At 46.7% G+C, this 24708-nt stretch overlaps 1 protein-coding gene across 7 annotated transcripts in view; it reads left to right on the forward strand.

The window, feature by feature from the left end:
* The window catches only part of ETS1 (ETS proto-oncogene 1, transcription factor), a 138549-nt gene that overhangs the window by 99822 nt on the left and 14019 nt on the right, over window positions 1-24708 (forward strand). For 5 of the 7 annotated variants that reach the window (XM_055581197.1, XM_055581198.1, XM_055581201.1 and 2 more), the window contains 5 exons: window positions 528-647; window positions 2855-3055; window positions 6699-6776; window positions 7956-8204; window positions 12719-12979. In XM_055581197.1, coding sequence (XP_055437172.1) covers window positions 528-647; window positions 2855-3055; window positions 6699-6776; window positions 7956-8204; window positions 12719-12979 — 909 coding nt within the window. The remainder of the gene's footprint in view (window positions 1-527; window positions 648-2854; window positions 3056-6698; window positions 6777-7955; window positions 8205-12718; window positions 12980-24708) is intronic. The other 2 variants (XM_055581203.1, XM_055581204.1) reach the window with 1 other exon arrangement.

The following is a 24708-nucleotide window of genomic DNA, read 5'->3' on the forward strand; positions in this document are numbered from 1 at the left end:
TGCATGTAGCAAGGGCTAAATAATTATTTATCGAATGAATGCTCTTATTTCTTTTTCAGAGGTAACAGCAAGTGTGCAGAAACATTAATATTCTCAGTGAATGTGAAGGATGAATAGAGGCTATGGGGAACTGGTAGAGCTATTCAGAAAGAATTGACGTATTTTGTCAGAGATACAGACATTCAAGGCAAGAGTCGGGAATTTTTTTTTTTTTTTTACAGACCCTACCACATTATGGAAAGCCCCCCAAATTTTACCTGCCCTGGTGACGATGCTACTACAGTTATTTCTCAGCTTGCCTCCTTCAGCCCATTCATGCTCTATTATATTTTATGGGTGGTTAACTACCTATTTAGTTTCATTTTTAAAATTGAGGTATAACTGACATGTATTTATTACTTTCAGGTGCACAGCGTAATGATTTGATATTTGTGTATATTGCAGAACGATCACCACCATCAGTCTAGCTGACATCCATCACTTTTTTCATTTTTGTTTGTATTCATATGATATTTTTTGCCTTGCAGATATGGAATGTGCAGATGTCCCGCTCTTAACTCCTAGCAGCAAAGAAATGATGTCTCAAGCTTTGAAAGCTACTTTCAGTGGTTTCTCTAAAGAGCAGCAACGTCTGGGAATTCCAAAAGGTAGGTTTTGAAGTTGGAAGGAGAGAGGATGGACAAGACTTTGAGATACAGTTGGTTTTCTCACCTGTTGGTTGAGATAGACACTATTACTCACCACCCTCAATCAGCAGCCACAGACCGGGATAGACGTCTGTTGGAACAAGCGTAGACACATGCTGATGCTCCCTCATCTCCCAGGCTTGTCCCTGCCATCTTGGTCTTAGGGCAGTGGTGCCCAAACTTGTTTGAACATTAGATGGTGGATCTTCAGAAAATTCCACAGTCCAGGCCAGATCCCAGACCAATTAAGTCACAATTGCTGGTAGCATCAGTAATTGTAAAGCTCAGGTGACTCTGTTGTACAGACAAGTTTGGAAGGTATGGTCTTGGTGTCATTCTGGGCTGCCATTAGATGAACTCCATGAGCTACAGTTCTGGGAATTTACCCTTTTCCATGTCCTTTGGTGAAATGTGTTTATACTTGGGTATCTCCTCAGGGCATTCCAGGTGGCACTCGTGGTAGAGAACCTGCTTGCCAATGCAGGAGACGTAAGAAACACAGATTCGATCCCTGGGTTGAGATCTCACGGAGGAGGGCATGGCAACCCACTCCAGTATTCTTGCCTTGGAGAATCCCATGGACAGAGAAGCCCGGCGGGCTGTGGTCCACAGGGTTGCAAAGAGTCAGACACAACTGAAGCGACTTAGCACACACACATTCTCCTCTGAAAGGGTTTATTCGGGAATGTAAAGGGAAGTGACTTGAGTGGTCAGAAAGGAAAAATGACTGGGGAAGACTTAAGCCTTGACCAAGCGGCATTTCCCGAGCAACTGGGAGCAGAAGGAACACGTTTCTATTGAGTAAGAGAAATAGAGGCTGCCTTTGCACCCAGCCAGAGCTACTGCTGCAGGAGCAGCTTCCACCCTGCCAGACACAGGCCTCAGGGAGATTCAGGGAATGAATCTGTCGACCTTTTCACATATTCCGCTTTCCCACAAACCTCCGCTGACAGCAGAGCCCAGTCATAAAGCAGAATAAAGTGAGTTCTGACCATCCACTTTTCCATCATCTTATCAAGTCATCATCTGGACTGAAGGGGAGAACACTGAGAGGGGGTAGGAGGTGGGCTGTAGGCACCACACCCTGCCATCACCAACCAGGGCCACACGTGAAGGTTATGTGTCGTCTGTTCTACATGGCCCCTCAATGGAGGACCTGTCTTATGTATACATTTTGCAGGTTATCTGGTATAATACAGGTGCCTAATAACATTGTTGGGCTTCCCTGGTGGCTCAGTGGTAAAGAATCTGCCTGCAGTGCAGGAGACCCGGGTTTAGTCCCTGGGTTGAGAAGATCCTCTGGAGAAGGAAATGGCTACCTACTCCAGTATTCTTGCCTGGGAAATGCATGGACAGAGGAGCCAGGTGGGCTACAGTCCATGGGATTGCAAACAGCTGGACACAACTGAGCCACTGACACACACACAGTAATGTTACTACTAAGTATCACTTGAATGGCTCACTGCTGCTAATTGCTGTGATCACTATAGTTGGCCCTCCTCATCCAAGGGTTCCATATGGCAGTTTCAGACAACCACAGATCCGATTCTGTTGGCTGAATCTGGGGATGCGAGAACCCACAGACACAGAGGGCTGAGTGTGCCCTACCCTTTTATATACATAAGGGAACATGCACCTTCCCAGATTTTGGTATCTGGGAGGGGTCCTGAAACCAATCACATTGGATATGCAAGGACAACTATACTAACCATCATTAACTAAGATAAGAATAATTAAGCATAATGGCCGCAAGTAAATTACATGAGTAAGTGCAGGGAGAGGTGAGTGCAACGTCCAGAGCACACTTGACTTTGTCATTGTTGCCGTTAAAGGAGTCATTTGTTCCCTTGTCCCAGGGTTAATAAAGTCTGATGGAAATAAGGCAGGGAGAGAGGAGACTCCTGGAACCTGTTAGAAGGTTCCATGGGTGGAGAACACTCTTTGTTACTTTTTGGCTGATGGCAGTGATCAGCTAACTGGTGGGAGGGAGAAGATGGGGCTGACCTGGATGCGGGGAGGAGGGTTATAGAAGATACTCCATTAGGCCTTCCTCATTCCGTGAATCTGAGAACGTCTCAGTGAAGGTCGGTGCTTTCGTGTAGTCTCCGAGGCTCAGGAAAGAGTTGAGACCCTGATCTGCTGGGACACCATATGATCTCTCCCCACAGATCCCCGGCAGTGGACAGAGACCCACGTTCGGGACTGGGTGATGTGGGCTGTCAACGAGTTCAGCCTGAAGGGTGTGGACTTCCAGAAGTTCTGTATGAACGGGGCAGCCCTCTGCGCGCTGGGGAAAGACTGCTTTCTCGAGCTGGCCCCAGACTTCGTTGGGGACATCTTGTGGGAACACCTGGAGATCCTACAGAAAGGTAAATGCATGACGTGGGTGGGGGGTGGGGGAGGTGGGGCCTGTACGGGGCAGCTTCCGGAGTCGACTGGGGAGCAGGGTTCCACATCGAGGTTGTCATCTGAACGTCCAGCCACAGCACATACAGTCTGTGGAGACTTGCCATATGGTGCCTGGTAGGGCGCAGGTGCTCCATAAACGTTAGTTTCTTTAATGTTTATTTATTTTTAATTGATTGATTCTTGGTTTATAATATTGGTTTGATTTCTGTCACACATCAACATGAATTAACCATAGGTGTACACATGTCCCCTCCCTCTTGAGTGTCCCTCCCACCTCCCACCCATTCCCACCCCTCTAGGTTATTCCAGAGCCCCAGTTTGAGTTCCCAGAGTCCTACAGCAAATTCCCATTGGCTATCTATTTACATATATTAGTGTATATGTGGATGCCTCCACTTTTCATCTTTATCTCCTAAAGCTTCTCGGTTTGCAAAGTTCTAGTCTCAGTCCTTACCTTAGACTCATGTACTGCTTGAACAAGCAGTGCCCACAACCAGCAAAAGAGTATTTCTTTCCTTTCTTTCTTTCTATTTTTTTTTTTTTTGGCAATCGTGAAACGCACTCCCCTGATCCATGGCCACATCCAAGCTCAGTGTTTCAGAGCTTCCTAATAAGCAGTCTTCTCTGCCCACTAACGGGATTGGAATTGCAGTCGCGAGGTACACCTTTTCCATCTGAAGCAGAAGCCAGGGTTATGTCAGGACGTCGTGTTGCAACCTTGTAATGACATGGCCTCGCCTACCAGCCTCTTCCAACCTTTTTGGACTGAGTGACTCATGCACCACAGTCCGGGCTGAGTATAGAAACAGCAGCAGGCGGCAAACTTGGGTGTTTTTGCGCTTATTTTTCTGAATTTCTTCTTAAAATAAATTGCAGTTCCCAGTCAGCAGTGCCCTCCAGCTGACTGTAAGCCTAGAAGCCCATTGCCCTCTCTGACCCAGGCCCACCCTTTCCCTGTGGTCACCAGCTCCAACCCCTGGCACAGACGCAGGGGGCAGGGAGCAGAGCTCAGGCTTAGCACTTTTTATTCCATACAATACCTTCCTTTGTTTAAGGATATTTTCCATTCTGCAATGCCCAGGAGAGACCCAAATTAGACTCCTCTGGGCACAGAACTGTTACTTTCCCCCCCGCCCCCCGCTTTCTCCTCAGCAATAGCTGAAAAATAAATAAATAAGCAGAATTGAGAAGTAGGTGAATCTGGCCCAGGACTGCTGGGCGGCGGTACTGGCTTCCCCGAAGCCACGCCGTGATCTCGGCGTAACTGCACACAAACCACTCATAACATGTTGACGTGAGCGCCTGTTTATAGAGGGAAAGGATACGGCAGGCTCAGAGCAGGTCTGATGCAAGCGTTGGCTTATAAACATGGCAGTGGACTCTATCAGACCGTGTCACCCAAATACATGCTGCCAAAGCACCGCTTCCCTCTCGTCAGCACCCCAGGGCCAGCCAGGTGTTCTACGGTGTCTCAGTTGGCTCTGATCGGTTACAACTCATCTATACAGCATTTCCTGTTTCCAAAGGGCTTGAAAATACGTTTTCTTTTTTTTAAATTATGAAATTATGATAACACATTTACAGGAGCCTTGGAAAATATAAGACAAAGGTACATATAGCTCCACTATGTAATTATTTTTTAAGTAGATAAATTAAGATTTTTAGTTGGGATTTCAATATCAAACTCTTAAAAATTAATAGGATGAATAGACAGAAAAGTTTGCACTGTGAACCAGTCTGTTTGGGTTCTCAAAGCAACCATGGGACACAGGAAGGGCATGTCCTCTTAGAGTGAGTCCTTGTCTGCAAAATGAGGACAGGTCAGGTGGTTTCCTCAACATCACTTGTTTCCTTACACCTGGGTCTTTTCAGCCAAACTTCCCGTTGTATGTTCTTTGTGTAGTGATGCGGACTCATGGAGGGGGAGCAGAAGCTTTGTTGTTGTTCAGTCACCAAGTCACGTCCAACTCTTTGTGACCCCATGGACTGCAGCACGCCAGGTCTCCCTGCCCCTCACCGTCTCCCAGATCTTGCCCAAGTTCATGTCCATTGAATCAGTGAAGCCATCCAACCGTCTCATCCTCTGTCGTCTCCTTCTCCTTCTGCCTTCAATCTTTCCCAGCATCAGGGTCTTTTCCAGTGAATCGGCTGTTTACCTTCCTGCAGAGGAATCATACCAGTGAATTTAGGAGAATGAGAGAGTAATGGAGTGAGTTTGAGAACATCTCACCCATTTTCAAAGGAGACGAAGGACTGTGCTTCTTCAGATCCTCCAAGAGCTGAGCGTGATGTTTGTATTGAGGCTACAGCTTTTGTTCTGTGATTAAAGTAAGGCAACCCAGTGCTGAAAAAAACATAGCTGTTCTGGGTGGGGTGGCAGGCCAAAGGTACAGGGGATGTTTCAATCTGATAAGCTGCTGAAGCAGAGTTTAATCATTTTATCTCAGCTGGGAACTGTTTTTCTGTGCAGGCATGAACTTGTTTTCCCAGCAGTCTCTGCTCCCAACAAGCTATCAAATACCCGAGGAAAAACCCAAACCGGCCCCCTCTGTCTATGTCTGATTCTTAAGTGAAATGTAATCCGACTGTTCCATACAGTAGTCAGGGGCTACCACCAGATTCCAGGGTCATTAGGGGATCTACAAGTTCACTTTCGTTCAGTGGAGAAGTTTCTCTTGCTTGGTTACCTTCCTCTGCGTTCTATCTCATTCCTATGGAGCTTGGCACCAGGACAGAACTTTAGTTATGTGTCTCTTCTGTCATATTTCACCAAGTAGAATCACCTTACTAGTGTCTTATCTGGGCCTGAACTTGAAATCTGAGGGCAGTGGAAAAAACACCAAAACCAGATATCTGTTGGAAGAAGTGGAGGCTCTGAAATCTACCTGCTTGCACTTCCCTGGTGGTTCAGTGGTTGGGACTCCAATACTTCTGGTGCAAGGGGCAGGGGTTCAATCCCTGGGTAGGGAACTAAGATCCCCCGTGCGGTGCAGCATGGCCAAAAATAAATAAAATAGCAATAAGAATAATACGAAAATAATAAAAATCTTCCTACCTAAAAAGATTGTCCTGTGTTGAAAAACTTTGGACCTGATCTGTTTGAATGTTGGCGACTGATTTTGGTTAACTCCCAAGGTGTCGGGAAGATCCCCTGGAGAAAGAAATGGCAACCCACTCCAGTATTCTTGCCTGGGAAATGCCATGGACAGAAGAGCTTGACAGTCGCAAAGAGTCGGACACGACTGAGCGACTAAACAACAACAATAAGATGTCTTCAAGCCTTGGAGGCTGGCGGCACACGCACGCATCAGAAAGAGGGTGGATGCCTTCCCAGCCCTTTGAGATTACTCATGGGCGTGCTTTCCAAAATATTAAATCCCCTTTTCCAGCTACTGAAATCATAAACTTAGCCATACTTTGGTGAGCTCATCTGTAGACAAGGCTTCAGTCAGGGGAGGCTCAGACACTAGCTCAGTTAGGGAACATGCAGATTTTCTCTCAGAGGGACTGAGATCACTGTGGTCCTCGCCTCCAGGGTCCTCTTCTGTTGAGCACTACTCGCATGTTGACCTCTTTGTTCCCTTCCTTCCTGGTCTGTTGCAGAGGATGTGAAGCCATACCAAGTTAATGGAGTCAACCCTCCCTACCCAGAGTCCCGCTATACCTCGGATTACTTCATTAGTAAGTTCCATTTGACTCCTCTTCTCTCTTCCTGCTCACTGTGATGGGAACTTAGGAAAGGAACCCTGTCCTAGGCCATCTCAGGCTCCTGCCTGGCAATTCTACAGAAATTAATAGCTTTGGACATGTAGATTCTTGGGGATTTCCCTGGTGGCCCAGTGGTTAAGACTTCATCACCATCCAAAGCAGAGGGTGCAGGTTTGATCCCTAGTTGGGAAGCTAAGATGCCATGTGCCTTGTGGCCAAAAAACCAAAACGTAAAGCAGAAGAAATATCGTAACAAATTCAATAAAGTCTTGAAAAATGGTCCATATTAAAAAAAAAACAAAACCTCAGAAAACATGTAGACACTTGCTTATTTGCTTTGTTATTCCTACAAAGCACAAGGTTTCAGCCTGTTGCACGTTTTGCTCACCTGCATCCTCCTACACTGGGGTCTCGCTGATTTCTTCAGCGTGACAGATAGTCACAGAGAGACTACGATTTGCTTCCCTCCAGTGGTCCTGTTTGACCCTGGGCCATGTGGTGGCCAACAGAAGTTCAGGTCAGGGATTTTGATCTTGTTCTTTCCTTTTTGCTAGTATGTGCAACAGTGTTCCCTTTGAACTGTGCTAGGGTTAGGGTTAGGGAACATGCCCTTTCCTTCAGGGCATGCCCTGTAGCTTCAGGTTCTGTCTCTGAGCAGAAAGCCTTGTCCTCCTGGTGCCTGAACCCTCACCAGGTTGCAGGAATGGCTGGAGGAAGAGAATTAGTGTAGGGCTGTGCTTATCTGATGGCTTTGCTTTCAAAGGGTATCTTAAGTAGGTTTGTTTTCGCTTTATCGTTTTACTTTATTATGATCTGTATACTCACAACAACAATGAGTTTATTGTGTACTAGAAAGGTTGGTTGTGTGCTGTCCTTGGATCTTCATCACAATGCCCTGGGGAAGATTGCCATCATCCCTATTTCAGAGATGAGAGAATTCAGTCAGAAAAGGGAAGTGTCTGTCAAGGGCCATGGCCCTTAAGTAGCGGAGCCAGATTGAAAACCCAGGCCCTTTTGACTTCAAGTACTTGTCTTTTATTCCCTGAGGTAGTCAGCTTGGTTAACATCATGGGGCCGTTGTAAATGGGGAGGGAATAGCCTGTTTTCGGTACTCAACTCTCCTCTCTCCAATCGCACACTCTGTGTTTCCAGGCTACGGTATCGAGCACGCCCAGTGCGTCCCTCCCTCAGAGTTCTCCGAGCCCAGCTTCATCACAGAGTCCTACCAGACTCTCCATCCCATCAGCTCGGAGGAGCTCCTCTCCCTCAAATATGAGAACGACTACTCCTCGGTCATCCTCCGGGACACTCTGCAGACGGACACCTTGCAGACTGACTACTTTGCCATCAAACAAGAAGTGGTGACCCCAGACAACATGTGCATGGGGAGGGCCAGTCGTGGTAGGTCACATTTCTGCTCTAGAAGTTTCTAAGAATTGCCTCACTTGGTGCATTTCCTAGGTTCCGTTTTTTTTTTTTCCTCCCTCACTCTTAGCCATGGGCATGCCTGAGTTTTTGCTTTTCTGTCTTAAAACGTCTAGCTGTTAAGAACTTTGTATCATGAAGTCTTAGCTGAGGCTTTATGATGACAAAGACTGGATCCATGGTGGAATTGAAATCCGGCAGGAAGACCAGTCACATTTCTTAGTTAGGTATGATATTTCACCAAATAATAATTTTAGGTGCATGTGTGCTTTATTTTCCTTGAGAGGATTTTGCTTAGGGAGGACACAGTCACATAAAAATGATTCTGAGAACCCTCCCGGAGAGAATTGATCTCCGCGTCGTCCTGGTGTTCGAATATTCCCGAGTCAGACTACCCTTCCTGGCTTGGTGTCTGATGACCTCTGCTTCTCAGCCTGGGCTTCCCAACCTCCTGTGACTTCTTTGGTTTGGGAAGATAGAAGATGGTTAACCAACAGCTTATTTGGAACCAGTCATCAGCAGTGTGGTCTAAGTGTGTATTTAGCTAGAGGACCAGGGAAAGAGGTGGCCAGAAGCTTCCAAAACTAGATACTCTCTCTTACTGCCGTGACTCTTATGACAAAGGTAACATATTCACTGACAGTGAGCTACATGGTTCTGAATAGAGCTGACTGACCTTACAAAGCCAAAAAAGGTTAAATACCCTCAACTTTAAAGATCGGGACCTAAACACTCAGAGACACAACCCATCTAGTGACCTGTCCAGACTGTTTGCTCTGATAGAAGGACAGTCCTGTATAAAGACGGACTTGCTCATGGGAGAAGAACTAGCTGATTTTCTTTTTTTTTTTTTTTTATATTCTGGATGTTACCTTTTATCCAAAATGAAACAGAAATAAGACATGATTTCAGATATTATAGAACTCTTCCTAAAATCAGAGTAAATTAGGTTTCAGAGAAAAGGGAACAGAAGCCCAGAAATGTTAGGTAACACATTATTATTATTATTATTATTATTGAGTTCTAATTCCAATATACAGAAGCTTACCCAGGTTCCTGCCAGTCCTATAATCTACTTTTCTGCCAAATATTTGAAATGATGCTACAGATCAGTCAACAGGAGAACTAGCTTGACTCTTCTGATGGATAAACTGGAAAGAGTTACAGACAGGAAGAGGAGCAGGAGGAAGTCTTTCCGAGTGGCCGGCCTCGCAGTGATGTCTGCTCAGTGCTGACCCCGCTCCCTGTCCTGAGGCCTAGGCTCAGCTCCTTCGAGCGTCCAGGCTCCCACTTCCTCCCAGCAGGCCTGCGGAGGGGAAGTCCCAGCAGAATCGGAGCCTGTGATCTGCCTCCTAGGGCCACGGGGTGTTTGTGTTTCAGACAGAAGGGGATGGGTGGGACCAGCTTTACCTTCCCCTTCTTTATTTTTGGATGCAGGGCTATTTAAATACTTACACTCACATGTGTACCTTTTTTCTCAGGCGGGTTACAGCAACAGAACGCCTGTCTTTCTCATGGGGCTTTCTGTGAGTGTGCAGTGAGGCTGTGCACACGCGTACGTGTGTGTGTAGGGGGGGTGCCCAGCGTGCTGTCACTTTGGGCAGGACTGTTGTCCTTGTTTCTGGCTTTGCTTTGTGTTACTGGCCTCTTCCCTCTCCTTCTCTTGGTTCCTGCGACCTCAGATGAATGAGGGTGGGCCAGACGGTAAACTGCGCAGAGAAACAGGAAGGCTTGCTCTCTGGCCTCATTCTCCTTTGCTCACACCAAGCATCTCACCACACAAACTTGGGGGCAGACCGTTTTGTTCACGGTTGCTTTTTTACGAGTGAAGAGTGCTGCAAACAGGACGTATTCCAGCGGGGTGATTGACTCTGCCATGGCAGGGTTGGGGTAGACTGAAAGCATCACTGTTAGTTGAAGATGATGAACAATAATCGCAGTGTTCCCAGACTGCATTCGGGTAGACAGAGTGTTTCTATTCCACTTCCTTGGACTCAGAGAACTGTCTTCTTTGGGCTGGTCTGTTGAGTGGGCTGCCACGGGGCTCCCCCACCTCTTGCTTTGGGTGCCCTGAGGTCTGTGTGGTGGGGTCAGGGAGCTTTGCAAGGACCTCGCCGAGACGTTTCTCAGGAAAGCCAGCCGATGGATGTCTTAGAGGACACGAGCTTCCCCGCCCCTGAACACAGTAGCCTAACTGAGCGACTCATCTAGTTGGAACCAACCCATTTTGGGAGAAAAATACCCGTAAATGAAGGTTCCCAGCTCTAGGATTGTGAAAGAGAGCTGAAATGAAAGCAGCCTCCTGCTATAAACCGCAGCTCTCAACAGAGTTGCATTTGGCTCATGTTTGAGAGGCTGCCAGGGGGCGGTTATGGCCTCGTTCAGTGTCCCTGCTTACTGGGGTTCCTTGGAACCTCAGCTGTCCAGCGAGTGGAAATTCCAGTCTCCACGCCCTCCCGGTATAAAAATGACTGACGGAATCATCTCAGGGACTTTTGAGTGTAAATGCAGGGGACTTGGTGTGGTGTTCCTCATGAAAATATAAACTCTTTCTTAGGCTTTTGGTATGTTTAAGATGGACAGCTGGAATGAGCAAACACCTTTTTATGGGAGGCCACAAAATTTCCTGTTCTGTTGAAAAGAGGCTGCTGCATTCTTGGTTGGGGTCTGTTTTCTTGAGACTTTTAATGTGAATTTCTGGAAGGGACAATTCCTTCTTTTTAAAGTTTTCTTATTTACAACATTTTTGGGGAATATAGTTGTTTTATAATGTGTTAGTTTCAGGTATAAAGCAGAGAATCAGTTTATATATATATATATATACATATACATATATCCACTCTTATTCTTTTCCCATGTAGGTCATTACAGAGTATTAACTAGATGATAATAATAATAATAATAAGTTGCAAATATGACAGTGGACTTGGCAGATGGGGCGGACAGCTCCGAGGCTTTCTGGGGATTGCCGTTCTTTGAATGAGTGGTTGGAAGAAGGAATGAGACGAAGCAGATAACTAACTATATTTTTGTTCCAAGCAATGTTGGAAGGGATAAGAGGCTCAGGAAATTTACAAGAGTAGATAATGCAAAAATTACATATTTAACTTCTTTTATCTGGGGTTAAAAATCTTTTTTGGAAGTGATATATCTTCCTTCTTAATTACTGTATATTTAATTTTGGTTTGGACACCAAAATTAAATATTTGAATTTCATTGTCTTAATGAATTTCCTCTGTTGTGAAGGGGAGGATACACCAGAAACTTACTAGTATTACTTTGTATATACCAACTTTCTTCTGGGATTTAAACATCAGAGTAAGCAAGCCAGCCTTGACTCACAGGTATTTCTGCATGCACATTTGTCACATCCTTTGGCCTCTTGACTTTGCTGGACTCAATCAGCCATTTAATCTCCCATGATTTAATTGAGGTTGCCTGGAAAGTATCTGGAAATAAAACATAAAAAATATTCCTGTGAGCCTTTTCAGCAGTTAGCTGCGTTTGTTTTTGTCCACCCCCCCCCTCCCCGCCTCCTCCGTTTTCAGCCTCCTTTTAAATGGCATTTTTTGCCAATGGAAATTTCTCTAGGAGCTATTATGCAATCATAGCAGCTGTTTATAACCTGGTTTGGGAAATTAATGAACTTGCATGATCTTGTGGTCAGTTAAGAATGCCTTAAGCAACTCACAGAGTAAAGGATTTCTGCCATTGCTATGGACCTTAACTCTTTAGTCAACTTCTTTGTTTTTTTAATTGCCTTCGTTTCCCTAATAAAGCACAAATTTCAAGTACAGATAGTGCTTGGTAAAGAATATGGATTTCTGTTTAGAGAATGATAATGTTTTCTTTTTTAATCTCCTGGAAAAAAAAATCTCATAACTTCTTTTTCTATTTGAGAAGGCATAGAGGCAGTATGATGTACATTTCAAAGAGTGTTTGGAAAAAAGGCTAAAAAATAGTGTTTTAGTTCCAAGGTCAAGGAAGGTCAATCCTCTCCTAGTGTAATGGAATTTTTTTTTCTTATGACCAAAATATTTTGCCAAATGGGGCCTTTTGAAATCATCTCCTTGGCTTGAGTTAGGCTAGAGGGTGAGTTGAGCCTGATGCAGCTCAGATTTCTTCATCCCCTCATTGGGTCTAACTCATCGGCCAGAAATCTCGTCATAACAGACGTGTTTCTCAGCCTGTAGGTTTCTGGTTGTGGAATTCTTGTCGTTCCAAACACTGCTGTCTCCCCCTGGCAGAGATGAGTAGCAACACCCGGCTCTGAGTCTCGGTCCTAGAGGCTCTGGAGCAAGACCGGACCATGCAGGGGGCTCTCAGGCTGGGTCCAGGCAGGCAGCCCCTCTTCCCCCGAGCAAACGCACGCACCTCCATCCCCGCCGGCCGCTCTGTATCCCTCCTGCGCATCCTCACCGAGAGGGTTTCACAGTGTCTCTTCCCATCCCTCCTCCCCGCCCTCCTCTCGCCTCCTCCTCCTCCTCCAGGTAAGCTCGGGGGCCAGGACTCCTTCGAGAGCATAGAGAGCTATGACAGCTGCGACCGCCTCACCCAGTCCTGGAGTAGCCAGTCGTCTTTCAACAGCCTGCAGCGCGTCCCCTCCTACGACAGCTTCGACTCCGAGGACTATCCAGCTGCCTTGCCCAACCACAAGCCCAAGGGCACCTTCAAGGACTATGTGCGTGACCGCGCTGACCTCAATAAGGACAAGCCCGTCATTCCTGCTGCGGCCCTGGCCGGCTACACAGGTAGGACGCCTGGCCTCCTCCCGCCCTCTGGGGTGGGCTCCCTGGACACTTCTGTGCTGTCCCCAGCCCCTAAGGTCGCCCCCTTCCTAGGGGACAAGAAGACTCTGAGAGGTTGGGTCAGCCTCTCAGGCCACTCTGCAGATAGCCTTTGGGTTTTGGAAGCAAATAATATCATTCTATTTCAAGGGATTCTTTCCAAGAGTGGTAGGAAAACTGATATTTTGATCTGTAACTAGGGGAAGGGAATTCTGTCGATCTGGTGCTTCTGGAAATTCTGCCTTCCCGGCCTAGCATCAAGGGGCTTCTTCTCACCAGCTCTTGGAGGGCTCTCTGAACACAGAGCCAGCAGCAGCGTCGCTGAAAGCCATCACTGAATGGGTCTACTCCCTGGACTCATCGGCAGTAGAATCCTCATTATCAGGCAGGAGTGGAAATGGGAAAAGTGCCCTCAGTCACCCTACAGTCAGGCTAGATCCTGGCCTCTAGAGAAAACCTTTCTTCTCACTGAGCTTTATTATTGACTTTTTTCCCCCAGGAGTGAAAGTTGTAGTCATGTTCAACAAAAGAAAGATCATAGAGAAAGGAAGGTGTATGTTGAGAGCTTGGGCTTTGATTGAGAATCTGGTCCAAGAATCTGAATTCATTGTCCAAGCGAGGTGGGGCACAGAGGCTGTGTAACCTTGGGAAGGTTTGAAGAGTATGTCTGAGATCTATCCGAGGAGTAGGAATATATTAATGATCAGATCTTTTCTGTAAGATTGTGCCTGCTCAGTCTCTTCAGTCCAGCACTTTGCAACCCATGGACTATAGCCCACCTGGCTCCTCTGTCCATGGGATTCTCCAGGCAAGAATACTGGAGTGGGTTGCTATGCCCTCCTTCAGGGGAACTTCCTGACCCAGGGATCGAACCCACGTCTCCTGCAGCTCCTGCACTGCAGGCAGATTCTTTACTGCAGAGCCACCAGGGAAGCCTGTAAGATCGTAGTGTTGCTAAAATTCAGAAATTGTGTTGTGAGTGGAGCTTGTTTTAAGCTTCGAATGTGCAGTGGTGGTCTTGGCCTCTTGGAATTTATCCACCCTGGGTGGGTCACCATGTGAAGACCCTTTGTGTGGATGAAGACAGATACCTCAATGTGCATTTCTAGAGAGGTGTCTATCTGATCTTAAGACTAAGCTCTATCCCTGTTTTTGTGTGAGGGAAAACTCAAGGAAACTCAGCTGACCTTTGAGAACAACTCACATGCTTGGAAAAGTTCCTCCTCCTTCATGGATCAGGGTTGTGTCTCTTACGTTGTATCCCTCCAGCTCCTTGTGCAGTTCAGTGCATGCATAGGTGCTCAGGAGTCATGTTTGGATTTTGAAGTAGTGACCAGGACTATATACAGAGTCGTGGGCCAGAAAGGAGCTTAATAGTCAACTACTTTTTTCTTCCCACAATATTTCCCAAGTCCTTGCTTGAGCATCACGAGTAGGTGGGAAATCGCTGTTCTGCAAGGGGGTCAGTCCCTTCCCTCTGGGCAGCAGACAGGAGAAAGTTTGTGCCTTTCTATTAATGACATTTGGAGTAAAGAAAGTGTGTAAAGTGTCTTTTAGGATGTATGAGAGTGCTGCTTGTGCTCAGTCGCATCCGACTCTTTGCGACCCCATGGACTTGTAGGCTGCCAAGCGCCTCTGCCCATGGGATTTTCCAGCCAAGAATACTAGAGTGGGCCATCATTTCCTTCTCCAGGCGATCTTCCTGACCCAGGGATCAAACCTGCTTCTTTTGCATCTCCTGCATTGGCAGGCAGGTTCTTTACCCCTGCGACACCTGGGAAACCCCTTATAGTAACACTTAGGTATTTTGAGAACTGGACTCCAGTTGGGTACACTGATGGAGGAGGAGGAAAATGATTGCGTAGTTAGGAGGCGGAGAGGCAGAGGTAGCTGTGAAGTGAATCGGGGCTGTGGAGGTGGCAGGCATCTCCGAGTGGCTGTGTTTGCCTCTCTCCTTGTGGTGCAGGTGCTGTCTTTGCCCAAGTGAAAAGGCTACCACCTCTCCTCCCCCTGCCACCCTGACTTCCAGGACCAAATCCTCAGTGTAGCTTCTCCTTATTAAAAGTCTTGCCTTATTCCCTCTGACATAATCTCTACCATAACCACGGTCAGCAGGCATGATCATAATTCTTCTCCTCTAACAGTTTTCATCCTTTTCTTTTCGTTTGGTGTGCAGTTCTGAAAATTTTGCTAGTTAAGGTGGTTTTGTGGATAATGACATTAAGTATACTGACTTTTAAGTTCTAAAGTTTGGGTTATGGCCAGAGAAAGCCTTATGATTTAGGTCAACCTGCATGGGGTAAGATTGTGGTAAGGAATCGTGGCTACTCTACAAAAAGTTTAGAAGTTTCTAGAAATGGTGAAAGCCCGATCTCCACCTCAAATAGAAACTCTTCTGTAAAGGGCATGTGTATAAGTTATTGGAGTCTGATGGGAGAGGCCTGCAGAGCTCATTCTCTACAAGAGTGATTTGAAGAGTTTCAGCTAAGATGATCTTGACAAGAATCATCTGAGAGTTGGAAATCTCTCCAAGTGTCATAGTTTCAAGGAGAGAAGGAAAAGGATGAAGTGGAATGTTAAGACCTAGGAGTACGAATTTGGACATGAAGACAGCCATCAGGAGAGCCAACACCAAAATGCCACCTGTGAGCCTTCTAACAGATGGGCATTTCTCATCCAAAGCCAAACAGATCAGAACACCTAAACCTCTTTTCAGGACAAATACAGGAATGTCCTGGAAGTCTGAGTTGTGTTTGATGTCATCCCTTGTTTGGGCTTCCCAGGTGGCTCAGTGGTAAAGAATTCACCTGCCAATGAGGAGATGTGGGTTCAATCCCTGGGTCAGGAAGATCCCCTGGAGAAGGAAATGGCAACCCACTCCAGTATTTTTGCCTGGAGAATCCCATGGACAGAGGAGCCTGTCCATGGGGCTACAGTCCATGGGGTTGCAGTCCATGGGGTTGCGGAGGCTATAGTCCATGGGGTTGCAGAGGCGTTGGACATGACTGAGCACACATGCACTTCTTTGGGTGGATTGTTTTAATGATTGCTTCTTCCTTCCTTTCGTTCCTTCCATCGTTCCTTCATCCTTTTCTTCCTCGCTCTTGTTTCCTCCCTCTTTCTCTGTCTCTATCTCTAAGGGAGTAGAATATTCATTGAATGGGACAAAGGAGAAGATGATTATCAGTTAATGATCTCAAAAACTCCAGTAGTCATTTGAACTAAAATACAATTTTTAAAGTATCTTACCATTCAGCTTTTTCTTCTTTGTAACTGGGGATTTTACTTTTCAAGCCATCTCAGATAGAGGTGCAAACAATAGCCCAGAAAACAGAAGTCCTCCATGCTCCCCCCAGCCCTCACACACTGTGTGATTTTAGGCAAATTTACCTTGTACCCTCTTCTACTTTTAGCGAAGTGGAAGTGTCCCTCCCTCTCTTGGTAGGAGATCTGTGAGCATGTAATTGAACTAACTCAGTTAATGAGACAAATGAGTGCCAGACAAGTTGCTAGACACAGGAGAGAAAGCTCAATCGTAACAAATCAATTATTTCAGCAGATGTTTCTGAGCACATGTTGAGTACAGATAAGTGCTCGTAGGCCTGGAAGGTTCACTATCTTGACGAATTCAAGATATTGTCATTGTCCTTAGACTTGAACTGGATTTTCTTATTGCTGTGGTTTGATGAAAGTCAGGATTTATTTGGCATGTGGTGTTAGTTGCTCAGTCATGTCTGACTCCCTGCCACCCCATGGTTGGTGTATGGGGAGTGGTCCAAATTTGGGTGGCTTTCTTCCCCACCCCCCCAGCCTTTCCCACCTCCCTCCACCCCCTCGGCCCCATGGTCACTGTCTGGTAAATATCTCTTGTCCACAGTGAAAACTATATCTTGCCCCTCATTGTGACCTCTTATCATCTCAGATAAATCCTAGGGAACAGGCCAGGGAACAGAACATGCTTCCCTAGGCCCCTCCACCACCTGGGATGTGTGCAGTGACTGGAGTTCTTATAAACGAGTCTCTGAGTCTATGCAGACATGCCAAGATGATCTGAAGTTCGGAAAAGTACTTTGGAGAGTGGAAATCATTGTTTAAGTGTTGGCAAAACTCTTTATTGCTCATAAACATCACACCTATTTTCGATCTCAAGTTCTATGCTCTCTTTTTTTTTTAATCTGTTTCCTTTAAATTTGCTTACCTCCAGGGTATGTGTGTCTACACAGTAGGAGCACATGTATACCTTTTATGTCACCTGAACGAAAGGATGTCTGTATAGATACCCTGAACTGGAACGTGAATCCATTTTCCTGTCTCTGGGAGCCCAGTTCTCTGCCCATTACACCCTCAAAGGAATACATTTGACTTCTTCTGATGCTGTCTTAGTTACCGCACCGTAAGTGTGGAAATCAGTTAGAAACTGAATTTTCACATTCTCTCGCTCAGTTGCATTCTTCCTCCCAAGATAAGAAAATTGCATCAACCTTCATTGGGCTCCCATGGCAACTTGTTAAATTAGGTCAAGATGTGGGGGCAGATAACGTGGCTTGAAAGCCTGCCTGTTAGCTGAGTTAAGAATACATCAAATGCAGCACTGGCTTCCGCCAGAATGCACCTTCTTACCTTGCTGGGACTGCTTATGATTATCAAACTGATACAATCAGAAAGCTCCATTTTCTTTTGTTTGAAGATACATTATGAACCCCATCTGATTACAAAACCATCTGAGAGAGGTGGCCCTGTGTTTTCTGTGTATTTGATGGACCTAAACAAAATACTTTCTAGATCCTTGACAAACATAGGCATCCGTGATTTTTTTCCCCCTCCATTTCAGTAGGTGTAGAATAATATGCTGGATTGTCAAAGAGTATTGATCCCTTCCCTTCTCTGTCCCTCCAGGCTCCTTTTGTCAATGACGAAACTGAGACACAAAAAAATGACTTTTTCCAAGCCTTCTGCAGGAAGGTGGCTCTTGAACTGAAACTTAAGTGCTGGATGTCTCACCTCAGTTTGAAATCTTTCTCTCTAAAAGAATGAGAACACTCATTGGTTATCTCAGTTACTCCCATTAGAGTAGATTCAGGGCCTTGTGCCTTGCTTGTCACTCATTAACACTATGCAGGGGGAGGGGGCGTGGCATGCAGGAGTGGGTGGAGCTATGGTCTCTAAACCACCTTCTTAGAACTTCACTCCAGATTGCCAGACTTCAGTTGATGCAGATAAGGAATTCTTTCCTGTCACTCCTGCAGTTGGTGTGGAGCAGTCCTGCTGGTAATAGTTGTGTTGTCAGTGTGTAGGTGTGGCCCCAGCTTTGTGTTTCAGCTGTTGTATGAAGTGCTCAGGGTCTCTTCTTTATCACGGAGCGTGGGAAAAGGCTAAGCTCCAAGCCATTCATTACCTGTAATGAAATTATGGTTTACTATGCTGTGCAGACTTATGAATAGCTGATCCTTCAGCCTCTGAAAGACATTTGAGACCATCAGGAATTCAACTTGCAAGTATTTTTGAGTGAGACATTGCACAAAGCGGTACTAGCCTTGTAGAAACAGAAGCCCTAGACAATCCTCGTTGCTTTTCAAGTTGTGTCCGACTCTTTGCGACCCCATGAATCGCAGCATGTCAGGCCTCCCTGCCCATCACCAACTCCCGGAGTTCACTCAGACTCACGTCCATCTAGTCAGTGATGCCATCCAGCCATCTCATCCTCTTTCGTCCCCTTCTCCTCCTGCCCCTAGTCCCTCGCAGCATCAGTGTCTTTTCCAGTAAGTCAACTCTTTGCATCAGGTGGCCAAAGTATTGGAGTTTCAGCTTCAGCATCAGTCCTTCCAATGAACACCCAGGACTGATCTTCTTTAGGATGGACTGGTTGGATCTCCTTGCAGTCCAAGGGACTCTCAAGAATCTTCTCCAACACCACAGTTCAAAAGCATCAATTCTTTGGTGCTCAGCTTTCTTCACAGTCTAACTCTCACATCCATACATGACCACTGAAAAAACCATAGCCTTGACTAGACGGACCTTTGTTGGCAAAGTAATGTCTCTGCTTTTGAATATGCTATCTAGGTTGATCATAACTTTCCTTCCAAGGAGTAAGCGTCTTTTAATTTCATGGCTGCAATCACCTTCTGCAGTGATTTTGGAGCCCCCCAAAATAAAGTCTGACACTGTTTCCACTGTTTACCCATCTATTTCCCATGAAGTGGTAGGACCAGATGCCATGATCTTAGTTTTCTGAATGTTGAGCTTTAAGCCAACTTTTTCACTCTCCTCTTTCACTTTTCATCAAGAGGCTTTTTAGTTCCTCTTCACTTTCTGCCATAAGGGTGGTGTCATCTGCATATCTGAGGTTATTGGTATTTCTCCTGGCAATCTTGATTCCAGCTTGTGCTTCTTCCAGCCCAGCGTTTCTCATGATGTACTCTGCATAGAAGTTAATTAAGCAGGGTGACAATATACAGCCTTGACGTACTCCTGTTCCTATTTGGAACCAGTCTGTTGTTCCATTTCCAGTTCTAACTGTTGCTTCCTGACCTGCATATAGGTTTCTCAAGAGGCAGGTCAGGTGGTCTGGTATTCCCATCTCTTTCAGAATTTTCCACAGTTTCTTGTGATCCACACAGTCAAAGGCTTTGGCATAGTCAATAAAGCAGAAATAGATGCTTTAGCATCTGTTGCTTTTAGCCCGAAATAAACCTTCTTCTCATTTTGTAGATAAATTAGAGCCTGTCTATCCTCACACAATAACAGAGTCCAAGGGCCACACCTAAAACCTGGGCATTCTGACTGGTCATTGAGTTGTAGGGTTCAGAAACATAAAGCTACTGCTAAGAGAAGGAAGGGCTTCCAAGCCCTTCAGTTCAGAATGAAACCTGAGCTTGGGCGGCATCACCTGAAATCACGGTTTTCTGAAGGAAAGCTGGATTGCAAAATCATCTCAGTGTCCTCAGGTAAAACCCCCAGGGGCAGCTTCTCATGAGCCTCAGTCACTGATGAGGAAAGGAGAGGGGGTCCCCAGAGCAGAAGAGCACTGTGGTGTGAATTGGTGCAGGAGATTCTAATTATAGCCTGCATTCCCATGGAGATGTTATTAGGAACAACTTGGAGCTTTATAATTGGGGGTGGAGGGAATATTCCCTAAGCCAGGTTCTGGAATACAATCGCTCCGTGTCAGTACTGTGGCTGTAAGGTGGTGAGTTGACTACAGTCTTTCCTGACGTAAGCGTAAAACCCTGGTGCCCTTTTTGTGCAGTCCTGCCATTTACAAGGATCCTGAGGTTCTCACCCAGACAAAGCTGGACTTGGCCTCAGGCTTACAGGGAGTGTCACTGTCTCAGGGTAGAGCATCCATGGGTAGCTCCTGGATGGCTGGGAGGAGAAGAGTTTGGCAATGAGAGAGGCAGAAACAGCATCTGCCCTTTCCTCCTCAGAGGGCCCTGTGAGTGGTGGGTTGCAGGAAGCCAGACAAACCCCCTCAGCCTACGTGGAGCCTAGCTACCAGCCAGCATCTCAGAAGCTGGGGAATTCTGATTCTCTGCGCTGTGTTTGACGGTGGGTCCTCAGTGCGCACATGGAATGTGAGTGGGATCTCACTGGAGTAGCGAGTTGACATGCTGCTCAGTTATGAGACTGCTGGGGAAGTACGTTGGAGCTTGGGGGCGGGGGTCCCCGGCAGCTCCGAGCTGGAGGGATCAGAAGCCGCTTGGTGTTGTTGCCTGTGTGGAGGTCCCACTGTCTCTGCCTCCTGACTGGTTTGCATGGGGACAGTTGGCCTTAGACATCTGCCACCCATGGAGAAAATCACATGGTGGGAGGACTCGGCTTCGTTGTTCGTTTTTTTCCTTCTAAACGGCTTTGAAGGTGTGGACAGGGAGGTTCCCTGTTTTTTGTCAGTCGCCTTTGAAGACCGCAGCTGGCTGAGCCACCCTGGGGACTGGACGCAGCTCCCGTAGCTCCAGGAAGCTGCCTTTAGGGCAGAGAGACACCTTTATACTGTACAAAACAGATTGCACATCCTGGTGTTTAAACCACCTGAAGCCTATGGGTGCCTGGATTTGGAGTCAGGAAACTCACAAGGGGACCCATCTTTTTAGGGGACACAGCAACCCCTTTCCCCTGCCAACCACCTGCTTTCAAGGCTTCTCTGGGTCTCCCATTTTCTGGGTGGCTGTTTCTTTAACAAACTCTAACTCCATGTGGTGGAACTGGGTGGTGACCCTGCTGGAATGCCACTCTGTCTCCTCTTGGAAGCTCCACCTTTGTGTCTTTGAAGCCAACGTTTCCCCTGAGCAGAATCCATCCCGTGTGTTGCTGAGGCAACCACGCAGGTCCTGTTGGTCGTGAGCAGCTGGCCTGGAAACTCCTATGGCCTCAGCTGTGAAGGGCTCTTCCAGTTGATCCCTTGATTGTGCCCCTTGGCATCTCCTGGTTTCCCCGTTGCCTTTCCAGCTTGGGTGCTGTCGGACCAGTGAGTGGGTCCTCAGCATAGAGACTCGTTCCATTCAGCAGATGCCTGGAGACTCCTTCCATTCAACAGACGCTACAGTCCACCCTTGAACACGTGGGGTGAGGGGCGCCGACCCCTGTGCAGTCAGAAATCTGAGTATAATCCCCAAACTTAGCTACTAGCCTACTGTTGACCTGCTAGCATAAACAGTCCACTTACACATATTCTGTGTTTTATGTACATCTACGTGTATTTTATGCATTCCTGACCTCACTTTTTTTTCTCGTAATGTTTTCATATTTCCAGGCTATGCGGTTTGTCTGATTTTTTTTTTCTTTTTTTAAATTGCTGCAAATCTACAAAAAGGATTTTTTAAGTATGTTTATATTCAAAAGAAATCCATGTATAAGTGGATCTGTGAAGCTCAAACCTGTGTTGTTCAAGGGCCTCTGTGTATCCCTCCCCATCCTCTTCCCCCTAAAGTGACTTTCTTGTGATGCTTACAGATGGGGTGATGATAATCACCCCATCTGCTACTCTTATGCCTTCAGGTTTAGGTTCAGCTTAAGCACATGAGAGGTGAGAGGCTGTTTGACCTTGGGCTACGTGGCAGAGGCTTCAGTGTGTCAGAGTTGAGAGCGGGGACTCTGGAGCCAGGCAGCCAAAGTGTGTCCTGGTTTTGCCACTGACCAGCTGCATGGCTGTGGGCCAGCTGATCTCACTGTGCCTTAGTATTCTCATGTGCAAAATGGTCACAATAGCAGTTTCTGTCTCTTTGGATTGTGGTGGGAATTGCATGAATAGCTTATGGAAGGCAGTCAGCACAGTGCTAGGTCCATAGGAAACCCTCTTTAGGTGCTAATTGTTATCACTGTTTCATATTATTCTCCAGACCTTTTGTTTTTCCAGTACAGTTCTACATTCCTTCTGGTCAGAGGGTGATGGGTTTAACTTAGAGAATTCCAGTAATTCCTGGCAGTGTCTTGGGGAGCATAGCTGATACTTAATTTCAGTTTAGGTCACTTCGTAAAGTCTCCCTGGTGGCTCAGTGGTGTGAAATACCTGCCAGCCAATACAGGAGACGTGGGTTCGATCCCTGGGTTGGGAAGATCCCCTGGAGGAGGAAATGGCAACCCACTCCATTATTCTTTTCTGGAGAATTCCATGGACAGAGGAACCTGGCGGGCTACAGTCCATGGAATCGCAAAGAGGCAGACGCAACCCAGCGTGCACGCAGCACTACCACCTAGGTCACTTCAGCTTTTCAGCTCAACCCACATGTGTGCTGAGCTCTTACTGTGTGCTAGAGTCTTCCATATGCGTTCATATTTTTTAAAACTGTCGTCAGCAACCACATGAAGAAAAATCTGTTATCCTCACTTGATGAAGGAGGGAATTAAGGTTCCCAGGGAGGGAAGAGGTCTAGCCTGGAGTCACACAGCAGACAACAAAGAAGAGGCCTTTCACAGTTTTGCACAATGTCAGACAATTGGGAGGAAAATATCCAACATTAGTACCATGTTAGTTTGGGTCTGCTGAGCAGCAGATGTCGAGACATGATTGGACTTGTAAGAAATGTCCGGGGGAGTGGAGGGGGGGACGTCTGAAGTACAGAGTGGCAGAGAGCAAGAGAAGGTGGAGGGCTTTCAAAGAGAAGGCGGGGGCCTTTCAGGCCTGGTGGCAGACAGGAAGGAAGGAGACTTGTGAGAAGAACCTCCAAGGGCACAGCAGTTCCAAGGAAGCGGGCGTCCAGGCTCCTGGGAATTTCGGTCAAAGTTGCCCAGTGGGGGAGCTCCCCGCCTGGCAGGAATGGCCCCATGTGACCTCCATGCCCAGTCCCTGGCCGCAGCAGCCCCAGGAAGCATGTTCTTGGTGGGGACCTGTGGATGGAGTCACAGATGCTCCCTGTGGCCAGAGGGTGGAGCCTCATGTGGCCGTGGCCCCATCAGCCCTGACTGATCAGTGTGGCGTCCGGCGGGTCGTACAGCAGGTCGCTGGGCCACGATCCCGACGCCCCTGGTGGCCCGTGACTGGCTTCTGGATTCAGTGCCTGCTATTGACGTTCACTTACCCAACTGCATTGTTTGCTCTGTGACTCACCTCTCCTTGAGCGATAATGAGAGTGAAAGTTGTCCTAAGGTGGGTGAATGTGAAAGTTTGCACTTGGTGTGGAGGCTGGGACCTGCTCTGCCAGAGAGGTGCTCTCAAGGCTGGGCTCTGAGGGGGTGTTGACCTTCAGAGCCAAGATGGGTGCAATTTCTCGTGAGGGCCCCTCCAGGCAGGGTTCTCGGTCCTTTCTTCTTTAAAGGCGTGGGCAGTCGCTGTTCAGCTTATCCCATTATAGTGGAAAAGAAGTGTTTCTTCTGCTGCCTCCTTGCTGCTCTTAATACTCTCTTCTGTTATTCCACCCAGGCTGGCTACCACGCTTTACATCTGAGGGGTGCTCAGAAATTATTTATTGGATAAAGGCTTGAAAAGTTGTGTCCTCCAATGATGGTTTAAGATATAGTTCACCACCCCAAGAATTTGAATATGTTAACTCATCATTTGTCTCATCTTTGATACAAGGGGGAAACTTTACTCCTAGGATAAAATAAAGCTCAGAGATTGCATGGAAAATCTACTAGAAAAGGTCCAGGCTTCAGAACTCTCAAGTCTTATTTTCTAGTCCTAATCAGTGAAGCCATCTTTCTTCTTATGACCTAGATGCTTAAGAAGGCATTTTCTTTTTTTTTTTTTAATTGCCTGTAGGCATGGCTGGATGGCATCACCGACTCGATGGACATGAGTTTGGGTGAACTTTGGGATTTGGTGATGGACAGGGAGGCCTGGCATGCTGCAATTCATGGGGTCGCAAAGAGTCGGACACGACTGAGCAACTGAACTGAGCTGAACTGAGGATATATATATATTTATCTTTAAAAAAAGTTTTGTTTTTCTAATTTTTACGGTGTTGGTTTCTGCCATATAGCAATGTGAATCAGCCATGATTTATACATACATCCTTTGGATGTTTATATTAGCTATCTGAAGCATCTTTTGTTTCTGAACACAATTTGCACTGTTACTGTTCAGTCGCCCAGTCATGTCTGACTCTTTGCAACCCCATGGACTGCAGCATGCCACCTTCCCTGTCCTTCACCATTTCCTGGAGTTTGCTTAAGCTCATGTGCATTGAGTCGGTGATGGCATCCAACCATCTCATCCTCTGTCACCCCCTTCTCCTCCTGCCCTCAGTCTTTCCCAGCATCGG

The sequence above is a fragment of the Bubalus kerabau genome, chromosome 5, assembly GCF_029407905.1.
Source record: "Bubalus kerabau isolate K-KA32 ecotype Philippines breed swamp buffalo chromosome 5, PCC_UOA_SB_1v2, whole genome shotgun sequence".
In the NCBI taxonomy this organism is placed as follows: Eukaryota; Metazoa; Chordata; class Mammalia; order Artiodactyla; family Bovidae; genus Bubalus; species Bubalus kerabau.